We start from the raw sequence: 24,367 nt of genomic DNA on the forward strand, positions 1-24,367 counted from the left end.
GAAAATGGTGTAGTGGTGGAACTGTAATCCTGCCTTAGAAGAGCTCTAGGAAACCATTTGTCAGATAGGAAGTGTTTTTGCCTAATTTTGCTTAAATTAAGTTTTTTGGTTCTTAAAATTATTTTGGTTACAAACACTTTCACAAGTGCATTTCTTCGAGAGGCTAAATGCTGGGACATTATAGTTGGGGGGACTTTTGGAATCAGTTGAATTTTATTAGTTACCAGCTGAAATGAGGAGAATTAAAAAGATGTATAGCATAAGGGTTAAGCTTAGGGAAGATACTGAGGAAATGATACTCAGTTCTCTTTCTGCTTTAAGTGGAATCCCCTAATTCATCTGTTTGCTCATAAATTTGAAGGAAAGGAAGGTAGAGAGGGAAAGTTTATTTCTAGGGTTCTGTCCTGGGCCAGGATATCAGGTTGCTTTCACTGGGAGGACTTAATCAGAAGTGAAACTTAAATCTGTCACCATCTTCCACAGCAGTCAGGGAATTGGGCACTAATGAATACCATTGGATCCTTGATAGAGGGAATGCGTTAGAGATGGTTTTTTGGAGTCAGTCAATAAAATGGATCTTGAGAAGAAAGGTACATAAAGTTTGAGGGAGAAAATACCGAAAAAGAAATCTTACAGCTTTTGGGTTAAGTAGAGGAAGGAAACAATGGTATATGGGATTTTCTTGCTGCATCCTGTCTTTACCAGATGTAGTTGTTGACTAAAGAAGGAAAAATAAATCTCATCATATAAAGGACTCTTTATACCTGTAAGCTGTTTGAAAAGAATCTTCTAAAATAATAAGAAAGCAAATATAGGTTTTTTTTTTTTTTTTCTAATCAGTTTTTGGAGTGCTAAAGTAGACTTTGCAGTGTATGAAAGGGTGGTTAGGAAATGAGATTTTTTTTTTTTTTGTTGTGGCTCAAAGGATAATAGTACTTTCTTTTTCCAGTTTTGGCTTTCCTGGGGGCGGGTGTGTGTGTGTGTGTGTGTGTGTGTGTGTGTGTAGAAATCTGTGAGTCCTCCAGGACTGTGGCCAGGTGAAGAGAGTTCAGTACTTTTGTGTACCTACCCACAGGAACTTATTTTGGGAATAAGGGCAGGGACTTTCTGAGAGTTTACGGAAGTGAAGATTGCACTAAAACTCTTGTAGACTAGAAGATCTTTTTATTTCTCCTTTGATTAGGAAGGATATGAAAGCACTTAATTATATGTCAACTTTATCTCCACCATCAACTCAGTATTGGTATATTCAATAATACTAATGAGAACTAGCATTTATCGAGTGCCTGCTATGTGCCAGGTATTGTGGCAGTTGCTTAAATCGTTTTGTGTAATCCTCACACAGAAGTCATCCTATGTGGTAGGTAAGAGCCCTGTTTTGGAGGAGAGGAAGCAGCTGCAGAGTTTACACCCAAAGTCATGCAGTGTGTGAGTGGTGGACCCCATACATTATGGCTTCAGAGTCTGACTTGAACCACTGTTCAAGTGGACAGGACTAAATAAATGCTTCTGAAGTGTTTTATTCTGATGCTTTTTTTTTTTAATGGGGCTTTTTGACTTGTTTTTAATCCCTTCCCCTTCTACGCAAGTTTTTAGAGGAATTAGTACTTTCCCGTAGGCTGTCACCTTATTACAGATGAGAAAATGGAGATCTAGAAAATTATGTTATGTAACTGCTCTGTACGACCTAGTGAGTTGGTGGTGGGACTGGGATATGCAACCCAAGTTGTCTTAATATATAGGTCACTGGTTTTCCCACTGCGCTATATTGGTTCCATTAAAAAAGTTTTTTTGAACTGAACTAAAAATTCATATACTTAATTTGTGTCACTCCTGTGGATGAGCTAAATTAAAATAGCTAGGTACTGTGTGATGTTGCCCTAGGGAGGAGGGTGGTAGGCATTTTAGAAACTAACATTTGCCTGTGTGGTTATTTGACCTAATCCTGAGGACGTCTCTCTAATCTTTGGTTCTCATACTTAAAAAAGTGGAGTGAAAGTATTTAGAGGAAATAAATACAAGAGCCGTTCTCAGACTTGAGTTTTGCTTGATCTGAGGATTCCTGGAAGGGCAAGTGTTTGCTTTTTCTTTTTTTAGATTTAAATTTAGTTGTATCCCACCGGAGGGTAAAGTTAAAAAAGACCTAAATGCACGCCTTCTTTAGTTACATTTCCTTGTCTGGCAAATAAGATTTTAAAAGGAGGATGGAAAGAACCACCTTGACTCTTGGTGTTTGGGTTTTTGTTTTTGTTTGTTTTTTCTTTGGGTACTGTGATTCCTTTTGTTGTAACCTCTTTCCTAGGCTAATTCTTTGTTTAAAAACAAGTGCTCTGGTATTCTAAAACAAATTATCCAGCAGGCTCCCTGATTGTGCTCTCCGATAAAAGACCCCAGGGTAGTGCTCTTTCTATCTTTGAATTGCTGTTGTCTGTGCATGCCCAAAAGCAAAATTTAGTTTGCTGCCCTGCTCCCAACCCAGATTAATGTGATTATCTAAAACTAGAGAATATGAATTCGAAAGCGGAAATGTGGATTTTGTTTAACCCTTCCGAAGTGCCTGATGGGAATCTGGTCTATAGTGGGTAGCAGAGTTTTGTCTAGGGTTAGAAACTTTGGGCTCTAGCTGTCTTTGAGTTTTTAGATACATGACTTTGGTCTTGTCCTAAACTTCTGGAAATCTAAACTCTCAGTGCCACAGTGATGATGATGAGAGTAGGGGTAGGCTCCCTGAAGTGCTGTGGAAAAGCACAGTCTCAAATTTTGCCAATGACTCCAAATCCCAAGTGGCCACAGAGGAGTAATTTGATTTCACAGTTTCTAGTCTTAAATTTTCAGGATGAGGTTTGCAGTAGGAGTAACTTAGTGATTACAATTTAGTATCAGCTTCCTTTTAGGAAAGATGTAATTGTGGGAAGAGTATTCACGAAAGCCTTATTAGCCAGGTGTTTTTTTTTTTTTTTTGTATTTGATCTGCGTACCCTTTCCATTACTTAAAGCTTCTGTAAAATTTTTCTAAATATTACACTTTGTCACCCATCTTGGGTATGGAGAATTGAGATGGAGTGGTTTCAGATTGTTGGGAAACACAAGTTCTTCTTGCCTTGTGCAGTGGTTTTGAAACCTGTGGTTGCACATGTTCACCCCCAGGGTAGCTTGTTAAACATACAGATTCCTGGGCCCTATTCCTCATCTACTGAAAGTTAATCCCTGCTGTGTGGCCCTGGCACATATTTTTCACAGGCCCCCTCCCCCAGGAGTTCTTTTACAGCAAGCCCCCTGCACAGACGTTTTGGAATCACTATTTTAGAAAATATTTTTGAGTGTTTTCATGGGGCAGAGGTAATAGTAGTGGTTTAAGATAATTTTTATACTACCAAACCTTTTCTGAAAATAAAACATTCATGCCCATTTAGTTTTAAAACCTTATATATTATGAAGTAGAACATTTCCTGAAATCAGTATAGTGTACAGCTCAGGGAATTATCACAAAATGAACACCCAAGTAACCAGGACCCAAGTAAGAAAATAGAACATTGCCAAAAATATTTGATTTTTATTACATTTCTTCAAATTTACGGTTCCATCACTTTTTTTCAAATCCTCAAAATTAGGCACGTAAGTAAAGATTGATAAAACATTGTCATAAGGTACAAATGAAAAAAGCATTCAGAGTTTCTGTACTAGTTTCTTCTTAATTGTTATCATTTCTGTAAGTTTTGGTAATGTTAAGTTTGTATGGTTTACCTTTGTTTTGATTCGGCCTTTAAATCAGTTCCTGACAGTGACTGCCTATTAACGCTTACAGCATATATCAAGATTAAGCTCTAAGGTCTATCTTTTCTGAAATCTAATTCACTGAAAATATTCTCATGATAGTTTTGAAAAATGTATAAAGACAGATTTCCAGTGCTGGCAGTTACAACTCTAGTAAACAAATGAGTCTTGTCATTACTCCCCGAGTAGCCTGGTAAACATGTCTCAGTAGCCAAATGTACAGGAGGAAAGATGCCTTCTTAGTTAACAAAAATAAAAGAAGTCCCACCTTTTTCTCTTTCTACCCTCGAATAATCTCTTCTCCAGATCCTTGCTTGCCATTCAGAGCATTTCAAACCAGAAGTTCACGGAGGGCTTTCTTTGGAAGGAGATGCTTGTGGTAAAGGGACCTGGAGCAAGTCCTGTGCTTGAGCTGAGTTCATGTGAAGGGATAGCTGTCCTCTGCTGCAGGCTGTAGTGACTAATAATTACGTGCCAGCCGCTGCACATCTGTACTTCCCGGGCAGGCACATGGATTCTATGGATGTAAGAGCTGTCCCCCTCCCCTGCCCTACCTCACACTCCCCCATCCTGGTTATCTCTAATATCAACTGAACAGGTGACAAGATTCCAGTCACACTGCCTGAATGGCTTTCCATCTTTCCAAAAGTACACCAGAGGCTTGTTTTGTTACAGTACATTGATTACATAAATATTCCTGTGTGCACAAAGGAACTGAAATCTGTTATGGCACTCTGCAGTTATCTGTCCATTAGTAGCAAAGAAACTACTGCCCATTTTCTCCCCTTGGCCCTTCTTTTTATCCTCTTCACCAGGTCGATTCTCAGAGGTGCAAGTAACATAAATTATCTGACCTCTGCTTTCAGGTGCATGTGAAGCAAGAGGGGGTAGTGTCATGCACTTTGGTGCTGCATGCCGTTGGGGCAGTGCCCAAGGTGTATGGATAATAGAGCTTGAGTGATTTAGATTAGAAGATTCTTTCTTGCTTTGGGTTGTAGGATCTTTGTCTCTCCCCTTCAACTCTTAGCGCAGGTAGATTCAGGAAGGTCTTTCAGAGGAGCTTGACTCTTTTTACAGGAAATGGTGCTTCTGGTGTTGAAGTAGTTCTGTGTGTGGTGTCAGATGTGGAAGCCACACAGCCTGTATGACACTTGGTCCCATTGTGCTTATTTATGTACAAGTACCCTTCAAATGGCAGTGACCAGAGAGACTCTTGCCATTTGGGCAGATACCCATAGTGGACAGTGGAATGACAGGAATCATAGTCATGGTGGTGCTGGTGGGTTCCCTTTCTGGTTTTGGATGGGGGTGGGTCTCTTTAAAATGAATGCATGCAGATGAAAAACTGAGTTAGTGTTACTTGTAATCCTTTACATCTGAGGTGTGTTCAAGCACCTGAGGAATAAGGAATGATTGGTACCCCAAGTGTGAAGTGACCAGTACTGTTCCTTTTCATAAGAGGCATTATAGAAAGGGTTTGGACAGGGAAAGGCAAGGGTAGGAGGAGAAAGCATGAGGTTGGAACATAGGAAATGAGGCTTTGGAGAAGATGCTATGAACATGATTTCGGTGTGAATGAAGTGTTACTTGAAGAGAAGTGTGACCACAGGGAGGTGTTGAAATGTTAGCAACTCCTAACATCTACTGCTAAGAGGTGACCCCTTTGACAGAAGTGAAACGGGTGCCCTTTGTGTAGCTGTGACATTAAAAAAACTGTGAGGAACCTTGTCGCTGTGTGGCTGGCAGAGACACATACATAGGGAGAACTGTTAGAATAGGTAAAGTGAAATCTCTTAGTGTGTGTCTCTTCCAACTGACTGTGGGTAATTAGTTGGAAATGACATTAACCTGAGCTTAATTGTAATTTTGCATAGTAACAACATACCAGCTGTTCACTGTATTCTTTCCTGGTGGTGTGATTTAATTATTTTTTGCTATCTTTTAAGCTCTAATTTTATGTTGTGTTTCCCTTTAACCTCTCCTTGCTGCCATGTCCACAGCCCCCACAGTTTAGCAGTAATACCATTTCTGCTGCTTTGGTGCCCACTCTGTACTGAGGGCTTGGATTGCTCTGGGTTTTGAAAACCAGTTGGCTTTTTAAAAGGCCACGTTGGAAAGTTACCAAGATGAATGTGGGTGATTGGAAACCTTGTTGTGTTTTTGGGATTCTCCAAAAGGTTTTAGTGTATGAAATAAATAATATGGATAATTCCATACCTATCAAAGGTGCTAAAAATATCAAGTGAACAAACCAAAAGGGAAGTTAATTACTGAACAGTGATTGCTCTGATATAACCAATTATTGGATCATTAAATGTTTATTACCTTTTATATGCTCCTTTCCCCCATAAGGGCAGTTTCTTTTTTAAGTCATTAAAACAGAAATGGGATTTAAAAAATTCTGCTTAAAAAATTTCCACGAGACTGAAGTATTAAAAAGGTCTTGTGTGATCTGACAGCTGAATAGCCTGTTTTTCTTTGGTCTGTTGAATTAGTAATTAATGAAATGTATTGCCTGAGCAGAGAAAATAAGATTAGTTTTGCTTAGGAAGAAAACAAAAGCAAAACATTAACCCCTAAATACAGGTTAATATTAAAGTGCAATATAGAAAGTGTAAAAAGAGTTGAGTTTCCTTGAATGATAAGATGCTCAGTGGTAACTCATTTAATTAATTCATTCATCATTTTCTTGAGCACCAACATTATGTTTACAAGGAATGGGGTTATATAAATACAGGGAGGCAAGGGGCCCCCCTCCTGGAGACTAGGTTTGTTCACAGAGCGGTTAAACCAAATGCTTTATTGTTACCGAAATGTCCAAAGCAGTTGTGTTATTAGGTACAGGCACATTCTGTGGGGCAGGGGTGGTAGTTATGAAGAAAGACTTCACTTTCAGAGGCCCATTGTATCTTGTGGATGAAGAGCAGGGGGAGGGTGTTTGTGAAGAGTGATCTTGCTTTTGGAGACCATGGTATTGTGTGGATTAACAGCAGGTTCTCTGGAGTTCCATCCCTTGTTGGTTCACCTCCCAGCTTTGCAGCTTATTAGGTTTGTGTCCTGTTACCTCTGTGTCTTCATCTGTGAAGTGGAAAAATAGTAATGCAGGGTTGTTGCGAGGATTGAGTTATTAGGTGCTGCGACCATGTACAGCACATTTTGGATGGTGGTGGTGTCAGTGCTGGTGTCATTTTTATGGGATAATGCAACAGAATTCTTAGGGGAAATGGCAATTTAATTGGATGCTGAGGAGCAGAAAGATGTTTTAGACATTTCTTGTATTGTCATGTGTAACCACATACTTAATTTATAATGCCTACAATAATGTGTGCTTATGTTGCACCATTGTCAAAAGATTACAAAGGGCATTTATAACAGTTTATTCTCAGAACAGCCCTCTGAAGCAGGAAGACTGTTTATGCACATTCTTTGGAGGTGTGAAAGGCTGCAGAGAGCAGGGCACTGCCAGTGACCATCCTTTAATTGAGGTGTGTTTGGAGCCTGGGTTTATTGTGGGTAAGTTAGACCAGGAGATAGAGGCAGCTTTTTAATCTTCTAAATTTTATTTTTAATTCTTAATTTAAAAGAATTGTATTTGTGAGCAAGTACACTGAATCACCAAGATCTTTTCTGTTGACTTTAGCATTAGTGAAAATTTATTCTTAAGGTAGCAGCTCACAGGCAGTTGAATGTTGAGTAAGTTTATAATGATGTTAATGAACATTTGTTGAGCACTTACTCTGTTATAGGCACTGTTAATTGTCATAACACTCAAGTTCTTACTCTTACTATCCCCATTTTACAGATAAGGAGCAAGGCACTGAGATACTCAGTGACCTGCCTGAGGTGGCGCTTCACATCTCATGACTGAACTCTTAATAACATTAGCTTTACATTTATATAAACTATTTAATTTTTAAAAAAATATTTTATTTATTTATTCATGAGAGACACACAGAGAGAGGCAGAGACATAGGCAGGAGAAGAAGCAGGTTCCCTAGGGGGAGTCCGATGCAGAACTTGATCCCAGGATCCCGGGATCGTGACCTGTGCCTAAGGCAGACGCTCAGCCACTGAGCCACCTAGGTGCCCCTCAACCATTTCATTTTGTCTTACGTTTTACAACAACCCTTTGAGAAAGGTGGATCATCTCCATTTTGTAGGGAGAGAGGGAAGTAGTATATGAAAAGCTAATGGGGTGTGATGGTGAGCTTCCTTGGGACTGAACACGGGAAAGTGGCTGTTTTATACAAGATGTACTACTACAAACAAGGCACTACTGGGGCTCCAGACCCGTAAAATGAGATGATGACATTCTGCTCCATGGGCTCATACAATGTTAGCTGTTAGAGCAAACTTTGAATCTGTACAGTTCTTTGAGTCTATGTAATGCTTGCATAGTTTGAACTTAGACTTATTATGTCTTGAGCCCACTGCTTTCAAGACATGCCACCTTACCTAACTTTTCTCAGCATATTTTATTATTTATAACACCGTGTCCTAGTTCTTCCCCTCTTCAGGGTTGTTTGGAAGATAATACTCGTGAACTAAACCACTTAGCTCTAAGCCAAAGGTATGTAAGATTCTCATTACTTGGTTCAAACCAGGGGTCACACAGAAAGCTGGGCCTAGGCTAGAACTCCAGCCTGACTCCCTTGAGCTCCAGTTCCCTACAGCACATGTGCCATGTTACTGGGATGAGGAAGTTCTTACCACAAGGAGATGTCCTGACTTCCCAATAGAAACTATCAGTTCTGATTCTTTCTCTAGACTTACCATGTTGTCAAACTGTATGACATATAGGGGCTCTAATAAGGAGTTGGTTGTTTTCGTGAAGTAATTTCCTAAAATAACTGTGGACAGTAGACTGTGAGCAACAGGAGGGCAGGGACCTGTTGTCTGCAGTTTTCACCTTGTACCGGGGGTGGGGGTGCTAGGATACTGGGATCTAGTGCACAGTCTGGGATCTAGCATCATTATTGTGTGAAGGAAGGGAGGAATGAACAATCTTATTGAGCTGTGGAAAATGGGAATGCGAAAGGGAACAGGATTTTAAAATTTTCAGTTTTGTACGGAAGAGGAAATGGAGGCACCTGATCAAGTTGGTTTAGCCTAGTCTCTTAATCATGAGATTTTACAAATTGGGTACAATTTGTAAAGTGTTGGCATATGTTCCGTTAAAAACATATTTTTATTATTGTAAAGCAGAATTTCATCCAGGTCAAGAATTTTTTTCTAAATTAGAGCATATTCATTCCTTTTTTGTGGTTTGAATCTGTGGTGTCACAACTTGTCAGGAAGGTTTAACAAAGCTGGTCTTCTAACGAGGAGTTCTCACTGGCTGCTGTAAGCTTGTAAACTAGCTACGAGTAAATGTCTGGTCTGGTTGTGAATCACAGTGTGACCTTTCAGGGAAAACAAAACAAACAAACCACCAAACACACTAATCAGATTTTTAAAAAAAGTATTAGGATTGTAAACCCTGGCACTTAACAGCTTGTCAGGCCCGCTTGGAGCATTTTGGGCAGTTTCTTTGTTTTTGTTTGTGCAACACAAGGATTTATATATCCTTCTTTAATAACACATTGGGAAAAAATTAGTTTTCCTTCGCTGAGTTAAGGATGGTTTCCTAATCATCATGAAACTTTATAAAAACAGATTTCTGAATACCACTTACAGAGCTACTAAATCTGAATCTCTCTGAGGGTGAGAGCCAGGAATCTCTTCTGAAGAGCACTCTGAGTGATTCTTTGATTAATCATATTTTGGAAACCACTAAGAGAGCTGTAATACTGTTTTTAAAAATTCATCCATTCTTATTCATTTATCCATGTCTTGAGTAGATGACGATTAGTTACTCACAAGGCAATGATTTTCATAAGACTGGGCATGAAAATCAGAATTAGAACACAATCCTTGCTCTCCCCTCTCCGCCCCTGCATGGGTTCACAGTCTGGCTTAGAAACTTTTTTTTTTAACTTTTGGTGGGGTTTTAAAGGATTTGCAAACTTCCCAAAAGTCATGGGCAGGAGATTTTGTGTACACACGTTTTTCTAGCTTTCATCAGACTCTCGAAGGGGTCAGTGACCCATAAAAGGTTAAGAACCCAGGTCTAGCGCTTGTACAGCTGTTCTGGAAATTGTGGAAGAAGGCACTGTTTCTGTTGCCACCTACAATGTTTTTGACCTTTTGAGAGGCAATAGCAGTTTGAGGATTGCACCTGTTTTCTGCCTCAATTAAAATATTTAAAGACCCACCCCTGGGGTGTGGTCAGAACAAGACCAAGGGGTATGGAAAATAGCAATTTGGTGAACTCCATCAAAATTTTTTTTTTAATTTTTCTATTTATTATTTATGATAGTCACACAGAGAGAGAGAGAGAGAGGCAGAGACACAGGCAGAGGGAGAAGCAGGCTCCATGCACTGGGAGCCCGACGTGGGATTCGATCCCGGATCTCCAGGATCGCGCCCTGGGCCAAAGGCAGGCGCCAAACCGCTGCGCCACCCAGGGATCCCGAACTCCATCAAAATTAATGTTAAAGAGCTTTTCACAGTAGAGCAGCCTTGTGGTCAGTCTCATTGAAGAATTTTTTAGCCAGGATACATAGGCCAAGTCCAGCCCACTCTTCTTAAAATACATAATTAGCTGAATTATCGATAACAGCTTTCACCCCATGGATATACCTAAAGACTAACCTATTTATGTTGCATTCTATCACCAGCATGTCCGTTGAATTGCTTAATTCCAAAATAACATTACCAGCCATCCTGCTCACTCATCCTACCTTAGCTTCTAAAATCCCCAAGTAACACTGTTCATCACAGAACAGAATTAGATATTAGAGAAGTCCATCTTGAACTGCTGTAGAAGGTTTCCTTACTAAAATACTAGAACCCCTTATGTATTATATTCTTATCCCTAAGGATAACTTTGTAATTCAATTTTAATTAAAGTTCTGCTCTTCTCTTCTTGTGACTTCATATGTTTCTTTGGGGAACAAAAATTCTTTAAATCTTGCAGTTCTGGTAGTGCTACATTTTAGGGTTGGATAGATTTGGACGAAGAGGGCAGTCAGTGGAATTAAATATTAATGGGTAAAATTCTTTGTCCATTTATTTGGATATTGTTCTTTTGGGGCCAGGAGGGAGTTAGAGGCCATTATTGTCACCAAAGTCTTATGACATTTTTGTAGGTAGTTCAGCTAGCTGTCTGTATCACCTGTTTTGAACTTTGGTATATACTGTCTTGCATTATTTGTTATTTTTTGAAAAGTTTTTTTGTATAAGTCAATTTTTAACTTACTGGACAGTAATTATGTGTTCTAGATCTTTATAATCTTGCTGTTATTTACCACACTGAACATAACAGTAAATATTTGATTGATAGGATGTGTTTGATTACCTTTGAGTCCTGGACCCTTGAAATACCAGAAAATGGACTAAATCTGAAATAAGAACTTGATAGATGCTTAGAAAGATAGGAATGTAAAAATGAGTTGGCAAGTCTGTCCCTTAGGCTTATTCTATATTCTGTTATTTTTTCAATGTTCATATAGAGCTGACCCAGTTTATATTCTTTAGTTCTTTCAAACCTTAAGCATTTAGAATTTCCATTACAAACAATTTTATATATACACAATAACTTTCATTTGACAAATATTTAAATGGAGTGAGACTTGAGAATTATCTTTTTTTTAAAGATTTTATTTATTTGAGAGCAAGAGAGAGACAGAAAGAGAGAGTGCCAAGTGATGGTGATGGTGGCGTGGTGGGGAGGAGCAGAGGGAGAGGGACAAGCAGGCTCCATGCCAAGCACTGAGCCCAACGCAGGGCTCTGTGTGGGACTCCATGCAGGGCTAGATCTCATGATCCTGAGATCTTGACCTGAGCCAAAATCAAGAGTGAGAAGCTTAACTGACTGAGCCACCCATATGTCCCTATTATTTCTTTTAAAAAGAAAGGAGGGGATCCCTGGGTGTCTCAGTGGTTTGGCGCCTGCCTTTGGCCCAGGGTGCGATCCTGAGTCCTGGGATTGAGTCCTGCACTGGGCTCCTGGCATGGAGCCTGCTTCTCCCTCCTCCTGTGTCTCTGCTTCTCTCTCTCTCTCTCTCTCTCTCTCTCGAGTAAATAAATAAATAAATCTTTAAAAAAAAGAAAAAGAAAGGAGATCTCATGACAGACTTGATCCCTACAATAAATACCTGCTAATTAAATAGATAAATGGATGTTACCCTTAGCCTGTCCTAATGAAGTACACTCTCATCAGTTGTATTTGGGTGGAGGGAATTTTGGAGGCTTTTAATGAATGGATGACTGTCATCAGTTATCTTGAAACTTAGGTTTTGTGGATTTGAAGGAGAGGAATCAGAATTGTGAACGAGTTCATCACAAACCCTGCTGTGTGACAAATGGATCTGGGAACATTTTTCATGTAGAAGTGGGTTAGGGGATACCTGGTGGCTACCTTAAAGTATTGGCAAGGTTGATTTCATGAAGAGGGATTTAGATCCAGGTGGTCATTCCTACTCCCATTAGAGGCACAATTAGGTATTCCATATAAAAATAAATTTCTAATACTGCTCTCTCAATGTCTTGAATTGCAGTTGCTGAGGACATTCAAACACACTTATCACTCACCTGGATTATTGTGATGGGGGTCAACGCCAGGAATTAGTGACCTTTGTGGTGTCTCCATCCAAAGAGACTATACTATGATTATATGATTTGCAAGGCAAAATGTTCTGAGTAAATCTACTCATGGTTCAAAGTCTGTATCTGCTCCTTATACATTCTTATTCTTTTTAAAGAACTCAGGCATAGGTACTGTTTACTTAATTTCATGGTCATCATGTGTATTGAATTGGAACGAAACTAAGTTTATATAACCCTCCAGGTATACAGGTCTCTGCTCACAGTCTGAGCTCTTAAACGGTAAGGTCATTCAAAAGCATCATCTTGGCAAATTCTGTATTGACTGTGTGCTTGCAAATCAAAATGGGAATTGAGTTTTACTCATTTGGGATATACATGTGTTCATTTCAAGTCACTGAAATGGCATCTTTAAGGAAGATGTTCATGCTTTATTTACCATAGGACTCCCTCATTTCTTTCCTTGAAAAAAACGGCCAGTTTCAAGGCTAAGAAGGTATTTTGTGATGGTTGGGATATGCCTGAGAGTAATAATTTGGTTGTCAGTTACATACCGCAATTGTTGACCTAGCCTGGTGATGCTTTGTTAGAGTAAATGGATAGTTTGTAAGATGAGGTGGCTTTTGTTTTTTTTTTTTGGATGGGGAAGGAAGACGGGGTAGTGTTGTGCACTCCGGGTCAGTCTTACTAGGAATGCTGAAATGAACTCTTCAGCCCAGAAGTACCAGAGGGCACTGTGGATTAATGTTCTGGCCCTAATTCAGCGTCCCATCTTTTCAGATACTTGGCACTGATTCGTTCATCTCTGAACTGAAGTTTTAAGGATTAAGAGGAGAGAGAATAGAAATGCATCATTTTCTCTGCCAAAGGAGGTACTTACACTAGGAAAGGAGGAGGGGATGTTAACAAATCAAGCCTTGGCAAGGAAATCTGTCATGAATCAGCAATGTCTTGGAAAGCCTCTGTAGCTGTATTTTTCAAAAACTAAACATTTGCCACTACCAACACTTGTCTCTCGCTTACCTTTAGGATCGGCTTCGGGTCCCTCTGTGAAGGGAATGAATGCTTTTTTGCCCATTTTGACAACATTAGGTAATTAATTTACAACTAGCTCAATTAGACTTCGGCCCATACACTGTGTGCGTGGCCTTTTAAAGAGCCTTTGTTTTGATGCTAATTGAACTGGTTGTAGCAGAGACAGCCAAACAATTTACATTTATCTTTGGCAGGACGCAAGGGCTCTCCCTTGGTATGGACAGCTGCATTTTCTTTTTTCCTTCTACCAAGTTTGGTACTAAAATGTTGTTGCTTATTTTAATTTTCTAATTTAAAAAGCTTTGAAAATGACAAAAGCCACATATTTTATTGTAAAGAAAATAAAGATCATGGGTATCCTTTTTTTTTTTTTTAAAGATTTTATTTATATATTCATGAGAGAGAGAGAGAGAGATTGGCAGAAGCAGGCTCCACGCAGGGAGCCCGACGCGGGACTCGATCCTGGGTCTCCAGGATCAGGCTCTGGCCCGAAGGCGGCACTAAACCGCTGAGCCACCCCACCCGGGCTGCCCGATCATGGGTATTCTTAATACTAAGAGAAAACCATTCCAGGTTTTTGATATTATAACCAGTATTTGACATATAGACTTATTAATAAATCTTTGTTAAGTTCTTTAATTATTAATTTCAGAGAAATTACTAGATATTCAGTTACTTGGATAGAGGCATGCATGCTTTTAACTTTTTTGGTGTGTACTGCCAAATTGTACTTCTCAGAAGTTGGACCAGTTTTCACATTAACATGCAGTAATAGTGAGCTTTATGTTTATTCTTGATACATAGTGTGCCTTATAGAAAGCCTTGACTCAGAGATGAGTTAAATCCTGATCAGCAATTTTGCTTTTTCTCCTAAAATTTATTTTATTTTATTTTATTTTTTTTTCTCCTAAAATTTATATCAACCTCGTTAAGTCTTCTTTTTCTAGCATTAGGTGAACAGTACAATAGAGTTTTGCTTATTTTAATAAGGCTGTATTGTCTTGTTTTGAAAAGGCATAGGATAAAAAAGCAAGTGGCTGCTTCATTAAGATGGAAGGGGTTCGCTTTTCCCCAGGGAAGTACTCTGAAACAGCTCTTCTCATATGAATAAGAACCGACCTAAAGAAATAGACTAAAGTCAAAACAGAAAGTGGATGGCTTTGCCCAGTGTATGAAAAGATGTTTGTACCTTCTTGAGGTAGCAGAGGCCTTGGTTAGAGGAGCAAGATTGTAAACTCTGGCATCTCCGTTAGGGGTAGCCTTGGAGAAGCCATCACACACCTCGTCTAAATATTAGAGTATCTGCTGCTTTGTTTTAAAGCTCCCTACCTGTCTAAGCTGCTGGGCTAGAATTCTCAAGAGTTGATGTTGAATCTTATTTGCTGTATTTACAGTGTCTGAATGTTGGACATGCAGTCAGATAAATATCAGGTGCTCATTGTTCACTGGATGAATAAAAGAATAGATATGCAGGAGAAAGATTGACATTTTGCTCAAGAGCAAGTTAACGATCCAAGCAGAAGTTAGAGCTCTCTCATCACTGTCTTTCCCAGATTCTTATGGTACTAGGATTGTGTGTTTTTCCCAGGGGGGTACTTTGTACGATTATATTTAAAATCAGTAGTAAAATTCTCATTTTATGCATAGTGCAGCTTCTCTAACCTCTCCCTTTCTTCTCCAGTAACATCAGCCACAATTTTTTTTTTAAATTCAGCACACTCTTAACTCATATTTCTGTTTCCCTTTCTTTCTTTCATATTTTCACCTCTCCATTTTCATTCTCAGTTGACATTTTAATTTACTCCAAGCCGTATTGCCATCTGGATGTCAAAATGCGTTGAATTGACCTCGTATCTGGAGATCCAAGTGAAGGTCTCACCTGCCCAGGAAATGAGGGATTTACCCAGGAACTGAGGCAGGTAAAGCAAAGTCTTCTCCCAAGGCCAGGTGCTGTTGCTTTACCAACCTGTACTTTGATTCACGGTGGGGTGCAGATGTGCCTTGTTTTCCCATAGAAAGCAGCTCCTGAATACACTTTCAGTTTCCTGTTTGGAACTTTTCATTTTGCCAGTGCCAGATAATGTCTGGAGCAAAAGTTGGTTTTAGGGCAAACCAGGAGACGGGGGAATTAAAAAGTTTTAACATTTCTGTATTTTAATATTTTCCTGTGAGTACAACCCTTTCCCCTTCTTAGTGAATTATTACAGAGTTTTATTAAAATTGTAAGTTCTGGAAATTAGACACGATGGTAGTTAGGCCAACATGGGATACTGTACTCTTAGGTTCCATAATATTTCATAGTACATCTCTTTATTGTATGTTAAATGATAGGGAAGTATAATAAAATGTACCCAGAGAGTACTTATCTATTTTACGTCCTGTAACATTCAGTACTTGATGCAAATGTAGCAGATCTCGACTCAAAAAAGAACAAAACTGGTTATAGCTCAAGAAAAGGATGGCAAGTTCTTTGTTGATAGCCTAAGTTCACCAGCATCACGGACTTTGAGACACTCAGAGGCCATGGCAACATCTAGTCCAACTGCTGCTTTTACAGATGGGGAAAGAATTAGCCACACTGATCCAGGGTCATTCAGCAAGTTAGGGAGAGAAGTGTGGGCTAAACCTAGAACCAAAAGCACAGTCTGCTTTTTCATATTCTGAGTACAGTGGACACATTTAGCCTAATCTCTCTTTATTTTATTTTTTTTATTTTTCTAAGCTTTTATTTTTAAGTAATCTCTATACCCAACATGGAGCTTGAACTTACAACCCCAAGATCAATGAGATCAAGAGTTGGCGCACTCCACCAATGGAGCTGGCCAGGCGCCCCTAGCCTAATCTCTCTTTAAAAGAGCATACTATTTGATGTTTTGTTGGCTTGAAACCTGTTGTTGTGCCCAAGGGCCCCCAGTGCTACCCTGCTGCTTGTTTTTACTGGCAGCCTAGGCCATTCCCGGCTTCTTTGAGGACGGCTCTGGCTATGACAAATGAAAGCCGTGTTGTGACAGTGCTTAGAGAATGGTCTCTGATGAAGCAGCTTCTTACTTTTTACAGTGAAAAGATAGACAGGGAATTGTCATTTCATAACACTATTGACTCTTGGTGGAGAGAAGCCCAGGTGGCAGATGGTCACAGCAGCGGCATTGCTGTCTTGGCCATTTCTTGCAGCCTTACGTAACTGATGGTCTTTGGTTCTCAATCTTAATCTGTATTCCTGGATTCACAGTATGATCTTGGTTAACACCTTACCTCTTCAGCCTCAGTTTCCTTTTAGGAATTTCAACGGGGTTTAAATGAATTATTTCTAAGGTACCTTCTAGGTCTTGCATAATTATTCTGTGAAAATGAATACCTTTGTAGAAGCTAATCCACACGATCAAATAACCAAACATGAATTTATAGCAGTCCATTTTATTGCTGTTTTGATTGGTTTTCATGGGAATTTAGAAAATGTCTACAGACTTTACTGTGATCAAGCTGCTAGCAGTTATTCACGGAACACACACCAGGTGCTCGGGGCTATAAAAGAAATAGTGTCCAGCCTGAGGGAGACCAGAAAGAGTTCTTTATCTCCCAGGCTGGGAATGGAGGGCATTCTTCCCTGCTACTGGATTTAAGCTCTTGTGAGTGCAGGCCCTTTGTCTGTCTTTCATAGTGCAGGGGCTTAGTAAATATTGGTTTCATGAATGAAACAATGAATCCACTTGTCAGTCTTGCTTGTATTTGCTGAAGATGTCCCACTGAGATTTATTGTTTTGTTCCAACTTTTAAATACTGTTAACTTGAATAAATTTTTCAGAAAGTATTCTTTACCTTCTATAGAAGAATGGGACCAAGATATGCTGAGACTAAATGAAAAATCCATAAATACTACATTCGTTTCTTCGAAATTTAATAGTAGCATATTGAAAGCAATGAGATCTCTGCCTTAAAATAACTTTATTTGACCCAACATTTCCCAAATTTATTTGAACTTAGAATCCTATCCTTTCCACTCCCGGTGGGATAGTTGTTAATATCTTGCAGAGCTCTGACCAGTGTAAGAGAAAAGTTGGATTAGACAGTAGCAATATGGAATAAATAGTAGCAGCAAGGTTTAAGAATAATTAACACTGATAGAGCATATATGTTAACATGCAACCCTGGGTGAAATCATGGTAGACCTGTTTTTTTTTTTTTTTTCCCCCTTCTGTTTCTTTTAAAAATGACTGTGCTTCATTGGAAATTGAAGTTTAGGTGATAGATTAAAGGAAGTTACAAGTGACCTGACAGCTATTTATAGTTATGGAAGTTGAATGGTGAAGTTTTAACTTGTGTCAAGGGCTGCCCTGCCAGGTGCTGCAGGAAATCATGGTGAAAGGAGTCTATGTCTGCTCCTTCAGGAGCTGGCTGTCCAGTGGAGACAGACAGACAGACAGACTTGTAAACAGATGATAGCAATAATATACTCAAATGTGTAATGAGCAGAAATAGGAGAGAGAAAGGAATGGTATTTTCCCCCCAAATTTAAAACAGAGTTGCTGTTTATATAATAAGCCAAAACCAAATTAACTGGAACCCCTCTAGGTCTTCCAGACAAAATTCTGCTTATATAGATCCAGACTCAATAACTATGCTTCTTCATGCTCTCCTGGTTCTAGAATTAATTGCATCATCTATAATCCCATCGGAGCCTTGCTTACACCCATCATAGGCTTTATCACAATCTATCTTGTATGGGAATGATTTGAGGGCACAGCAGGGTCATCTCTGTCTCTCCGTGTCCAGGGCCTACAGGCACAGCATGTACCACAAAGACTGTGATATCAGCTGTTTTGCTTAGACTTGGGGCAAGGCTTTGAAACTGTGAAAGTTACTTTCCATAAATCAGTAAATGAAAACAGGTTTTACAAACCATAGACTGAGAAGGTGGTAGTGTTACTGAGAGTATGGCTCTTTTCCATAGCTTTTTTTTTTTTTTTTTTTTCTACCCAGAATGCCTAAATGTGACTTAAGTTTCAAGAAGGCAGTTGCATTTTTGTAGGAGCACAGTGATTCTACATCATGAAGTGTTATTTCACGGGAACATTTTGTAATCATCCATTTTTGCAGGACTTTTATATCCTGTGTTTTACCTGGACTGTCTTAAGAATAAGTTCAGTTTGATACTTTGTTTCCCAAAGTATTGTTTGTGGTTGTGTTTGTTTTTTTATTTTATTTATTTTTTAAAGATTTTATTTATTTATTCATGAGAGACAGAGAGAGGCAGAGGGAGAAGCAGGCTCCATGCAAGGAGCCTGATGTGGGACTTGATCCAGGGTCTCCAGGATCAGGCCCCAGGTTGAAGGCGCCCCCCGGGCTGCCCCGGTGGTTGTGTTTGATGCCTAAGGTCAAGGTGTTGATTGATGACATTTCCTGTTAAAATATTTGTAGCCAATATGCAATTTGGGGCAGAGCCATTCCCAGTATGGTGCTGTGGAAATGACGAAAGGAAGCCAGCCTGACTTACTTTCCTAGTTCATTTTCTTTTGTGACTTGGGCAAGTTTCTAGCCTTCCAATAACTGAGGGAGTTGGACCAGAATTAGCACAGCCTCTTCCAATGCTGACATTCCATGATTTTCTGAGGAGGATTCAATTCCCAAGAAGTTTAAAAGTGGATACATTTTTAGGTTAAATGGCTTTTTCATTTACTCCCCCCCCCCCCCCCCCCATTTTGGAGCAGTAAGTCTACATGTCACAGAGTAAAACCAGATTCCCTGGAATTCTCAAAAGACTGAAGTTCTTACTCTGTTTTTTATTTGGAGGGGAAGAAAAAAAGGACAGCAAAACAAGCTTGTCTGTATCCATGAATCAAGACAAATTCATCTCATTTTTTTATATTCACAGCGTACATCCCCATATTCACTGAGGTGCTGCAGAGTCTTCACTAAAGAGGAAATACGTGGTTGGGTTTGCTATCCTAAATGTAGAAAGAATTATGTGCGATATGTTTTGAGTGTTTTCATCTAGAGTTGAGACAAAAGGTTGTCTTGGTTGGAGAGGCCTTGTTATGGGAAGTTGGCTTCCAGCTTTATGATGAATGTACTGTGTATCCTTGGATATATCACTGAACCTTTCTGAATTTTAGTGTCCTCAGTGGACAGAATGCTATCATTCTGATTATAAATAGCTCTGTAATTAGACAATCCTAGACATTTATTTCAGGCTCCTTCCTGTTCTTTTCCTTACCAGATTAACAACATCCCCACTTCTACTTCCACACAATCCCAGACAATTGTTGATTTGTGAGGGAAAATAATTTTAAAAACACTTCAAATGGTACGCTCAAGAAAATCATCTTGTGTTAGTTATCTATTGCTATATGACAGTATTACCACAAACAGTATTTTTGTGGCTTAAAATAACCTCTGTTTATTATCTCACAATTCCTGTGGGTCAGGAGTTTGGGCACAGCTGCTGTCAAGATGTTGCTCAAGACTGGAGACTCATCTGAATGCTTGTCTGGGGATGGATATGCTACTAGGCTTGCTCAGATTGTTGGTGGAATTCATTTCCTTGCAGCTGTAAGCCCGAGGGCCTTGTTTGGTTGCTGCCTGGGGACTCCCTCTGCTCCTTGAGGCTGTCCACACTTCCTTGTCCCGTGAGGTTACCCCACATGGTTGCTCACTCTTCACTGACAGAGGAGAGTAGGGCAGATGCAGATACTACAGTCTTTTGTGATGTAATCATCTGTCATCTTTGCTGTATCCTACAGGTTAGAAGCAGGTCAGAGGTCCCTCCCACACTCAAGGAAAGAGGATTGTATAAGAGTAATGGACACCAGGAGGTGAGGATCATGGAGGTCACTTAAGAGTGTCAGCCACACAATGAGACAGAAGTCGTGTTTAAGATTTATTGTTTATATTTTCCTGTGAATGTATGCCTAAACATCTTACTTCATCTTATCTCAGTAAACATTGACTGACTAAAAATCCTGTTCAGATAAAGCTACAGGTCCACAACGTCTTTATACCATGCTCTTTAAAAAATTTTTTATTTCGTAGATACTGGTGAAAGCAGGGTTTGAAGACCATTTTTTTGCTTGCCTGCCCAGCACAGCATTTGCAGGTGTTAGGTACTGTTTGTTCGAGGATTGTAGCAGCATTGAGTTATTTTGAAGAAGATCTCTGCCACAGACTAAATTATGCTCCCCTCAGATTCATATTTTGTAGCTCTAATCCCCACTATGATAATATTTGGAAATAGGCTTTTGGGAGATGTTTAGGTTTGGGTCAAATGATGAGCATGGAGCCTTTGTGATGGTTTAGTGTCCTTATAAGAAGAGGTACCAAAGAGCTTTCTCTTTCTGTCCTCCATGTGGACAGAGCAAGAAGACAGCAAGAAAGTGGCTGTCTGCATGCCAGGATGAGAGCTGTCATCAGAAACTGACCATGCTGGCACCTTGATTTTAGACTTCTAGCCTCCAGAACTGTGAGAAAATAAATGTCTGTTATTGAAGCCCCCCTCCTGCGCAGCCCCCTGGCCAATGGTAGCCCAAGCTGACTAATACAGTCTCCCCACATCACCTTTTTGTTCTGTCTGGGAGAGGTAGACAAGGAAGTACAAAGCTGGCAGAATGACAGTGGCCCCCTGGTAGCCCCTGAGCTACCAGGGAGAGTGCTGTTTAATTTCAACCATTTCTATTCTTTATTGACCTTTAGTAGTAACTGTTTGTGGAGGGCCCTTAGATTCCCCCCCCACCCCCCCGGGGCAAAATGATGATCCAAAATCGATGTGTTTGGTTTTTGTTTTGTTTTGTTTTTGAAGATTTATTTGTTTATTTTAGAGAGGGGAGGGCCAGAAGGAGAGGGGCTGACATGGGGCTCAATCTCATGACCCTGAGATCACGACCAGCTGAAACCAAGAGTCAGACACTTAACCAACTGTGTCACCCAAGTGCCCCAACATTTCCTTTGTTTTTAATTATACTGCCAAACAAGAGCATCTAATAGAAATAAAATGTTGCCCGTGAAAAGCCTTGATGGTGGGGACTTACAGTGAGTTCTTAATCTCTTCCTGAGGCTTACTTACCTTTCTTTCTCATTCATTCTTTTTTTTTTTTTTTTTTAACTTTTAAAATTCGGTTGTGATGCAGAGGGCTCAGTACTATTCTCTTAGTTTTCTGACTTTCTGACTTTGGTAAACTTACTTTATCTCTTTAGGTTCTCCCTTGGTACAAGTGGGATGTTCATGTGTATCTGAAAGAAGGAAATAGTTAAAGCTTTCTGCATGTAATAGGAGCTCACTGAATGACAGTTTGACTAACTGTAGAAGAATGACTAACATGTTACATTTATTTTTCAGTTTCATTCCTCATACGAGCAGTGGTTTGGTATAATACATTATTGATCTCAGTGAGTAAGAGAATTGGGGAAAGGAACCAAGAAAATCTCACCATCTTCCTTCTGCTTGAAAACAAATCTTGAATTCTTGAACAAGGATTTAAAAAAATATTTTAATAATAGTTATCAAAATCATCAAGAAATGAGGGTCATTTTTTGACCTGGCATTTAATTGTAATAGGACTCAAAAGTGATTTAGAAGAAGGATTTAGGATTTGAGAATTCCATCCTTTTCACTTTACATGTTAGGAGGCTGAAGGCATCACACACTGGCATATAATCATGTGGAAGAGAGAGAACAGGAGTCATAAATCTTATCTTTTATACAAACTCAGCATTTTCAGTAATTTCATTGAAATAAACGCTAAATAAATTTACACCTATGAAACCCATCTTGGGGTTAGGCTGACCCCCAGGACATGTGGCATCTCTAGGCTTGGAAAGGATTAGGAGTCAGGAGGCAGACCCTCAGTGTTCAAAACTCAGCTCCTGAATTAAAGGAGGATTGTGTGGATTTTGGATGCTGGGAGAAGGAAGGAATGGAAAAGAGACTTCTAGCCGGGGCTCCTGCTGTTCCCTCAGAGGATTTAGGGCCTGTAAAAACACATTTAGGCCTCTGAATGGCAACATACAAATAGCAGTGACCCTAATTGAAAGGGAGGAGACCAAACTGACCAGAGGTCAGGACTTTACAGTGATGACTAGTGGCCTCAGGCGTGTGAGCTGAAATGGTCTGGATCTCCCCACACCCCCTCCCCTTCTTGCCCTTCCCTCTTTCTGGGCTTGGAAATCCTGGAAGGAAGTAGGAGGGACCATTAACTAAGATGTGATGAGGATGGCTTCTGAGTGGACTGAGATTTCATAGAAGGGGAACACCCTTCAAGCCTCTTTTAAAAGTAGTATGTTACAGCCTGACTGCTACCCATAGTTTGCCAATTACCCAATTATGACACAAATTTGTACCTTTTCTTTTTTTTAAGTAGACTGCTACTATTCTTCCATATACAACGATTTTAGTCACTGTACATCTTGTGTCTTTAAATAATGTATTAGGAACATTTTCAAGTCTGTAAGTGCTTTTTTAATGAGAGTGTGAAGATTTTAATGGGACTAGATTGCTTTTCATGACATTTCAGAGTGACTTAATTGTAACAATGTTGAGAGGCTGTATTTTAAAGTTTGCTAAGTATGTCTGCTGTGGATTATAGTCAGACACTTTAAAGGATGGGTGGATGGATGGATAGTGGAACCAGATAGCTTTTTCCTCACTACTTTCCTCCAATTATTAGCTCTTTGCAAATACTGTTGCACCAAAACAGGCACAGGTCAGGGTTCTTGGGAACCTTGTAATTTTGAAATAGGAACAGAGGCTAAGAATTGAGACTATGGGGATGATTTCAGAGACAGGTTCTTTAAAACTTACTTCGGCAGCTGTGTTTGTCCCAGGGCTGTTCCTATCTCCTTTTACGGAACGGGGAGGCCAGGCTCTCGTCGACACTCCATGTTGGTTCCCTGAGCTTGCTTTCTTGTCTGCTCACTTAAAAAAAGGTACCTGTTTTCTGTCTCATTTTTTCAGGTGTTTTAGTGAGTGTTCCTAAAATACTGTCACTGCAGATAAGAGCCATTTATTTTTTTAATGATGAGAATTTTAGACTCTTTGTGAAACTCAGTTTTTTCTTGTCTTCAAAACAACAGAGTTATTCAGAGGTCTTTTCCTGTACAAATGTTCTTAGGATTCTGGAACCCGTGGCCCATTTCTTAAAGATCAGATGGTCAGACACTTCCAGCACCATTCTCAGTAGGAGTTTGTATTGGTTTCCCAGGATTGGGGCTGTGGAGACAAAGCACCACTCATTGGGTGGCTTAAAGCAAGTGCAGTACATTTTCTCAAAGTGCTGGAGGCTGGAAGTCAGAAATTAAGGTGTCAGCAGAACCATGTTCCTTCTGAAACCTGTAGGAGAATCCTTTGCTTCTTCTCAGCTTCTGGTAGTTTGTGGGCAGTTTCTGGTCTCTGGTGGTCCTTGGCTTGCAGCTGTGTGACTCCAGTCTCTGCCTTTGTGGTCACATGGTATTCTTCCTAAGTGTGTCTGTCTTCATGTGGCCATCTTTTTTTTTTTTTTTTTTTTTTTAAGATTTTTATTTATTCGGGATCCCTGGGTGGCGCAGCGGTTTGGCGCCTGCCTTTGGCCCAGGGCGCGATCCTGGAGACCTAGGATCGAATCCCACATCGGGCTCCCAGTGCATGGAGCCTGCTTCTCCCTCTGCCTATGTCTCTGCCTCTCTCTCTCTCTCTCTCTATGTGACTATCATAAATAAATAAAAATTAAAAAAAAAAAAAAAGAATTCCTTTAAAAAAAAAAAGATTTTTATTTATTCATGAGAGACACATACAGAGAGAGAGAGAGAGAGAGAGAGAGAGGCAGAGACACAGGCAGAGGGCAAAGCAAGCTCTATGCAGGGAGCCTGACGTGGGACTCAATCCTGGGTCTCCAGGATCATGCCCTGGGCCGAAGGCAGCGCTAAACCGCTGAGCCACCTGGCTTGCCCC

General features: G+C 39.9%; 1 protein-coding gene across 8 annotated transcripts in view; it reads left to right on the top strand.

The window, feature by feature from the left end:
- Positions 1-24,367, top strand: part of AUTS2 (activator of transcription and developmental regulator AUTS2) — a 1,131,932-nt gene that overhangs the window by 19,055 nt on the left and 1,088,510 nt on the right. The window contains exon 1 of one of the 8 annotated variants that reach the window (XM_072837552.1): positions 20,079-20,264. The exons of the other annotated variants lie outside the window; for them this stretch is intronic. Within the exon in view, the coding sequence (XP_072693653.1) occupies positions 20,094-20,264 (171 nt within the window). The 5' untranslated portion in view covers positions 20,079-20,093. Of the gene's footprint in view, positions 1-20,078; positions 20,265-24,367 lie in introns of those variants that run through there. 8 annotated transcript variants of the gene reach the window in all.

Source organism: Canis lupus, chromosome 8 (genome assembly GCF_048164855.1).
Source record: "Canis lupus baileyi chromosome 8, mCanLup2.hap1, whole genome shotgun sequence".
Lineage (NCBI taxonomy): Eukaryota > Metazoa > Chordata > Mammalia > Carnivora > Canidae > Canis > Canis lupus.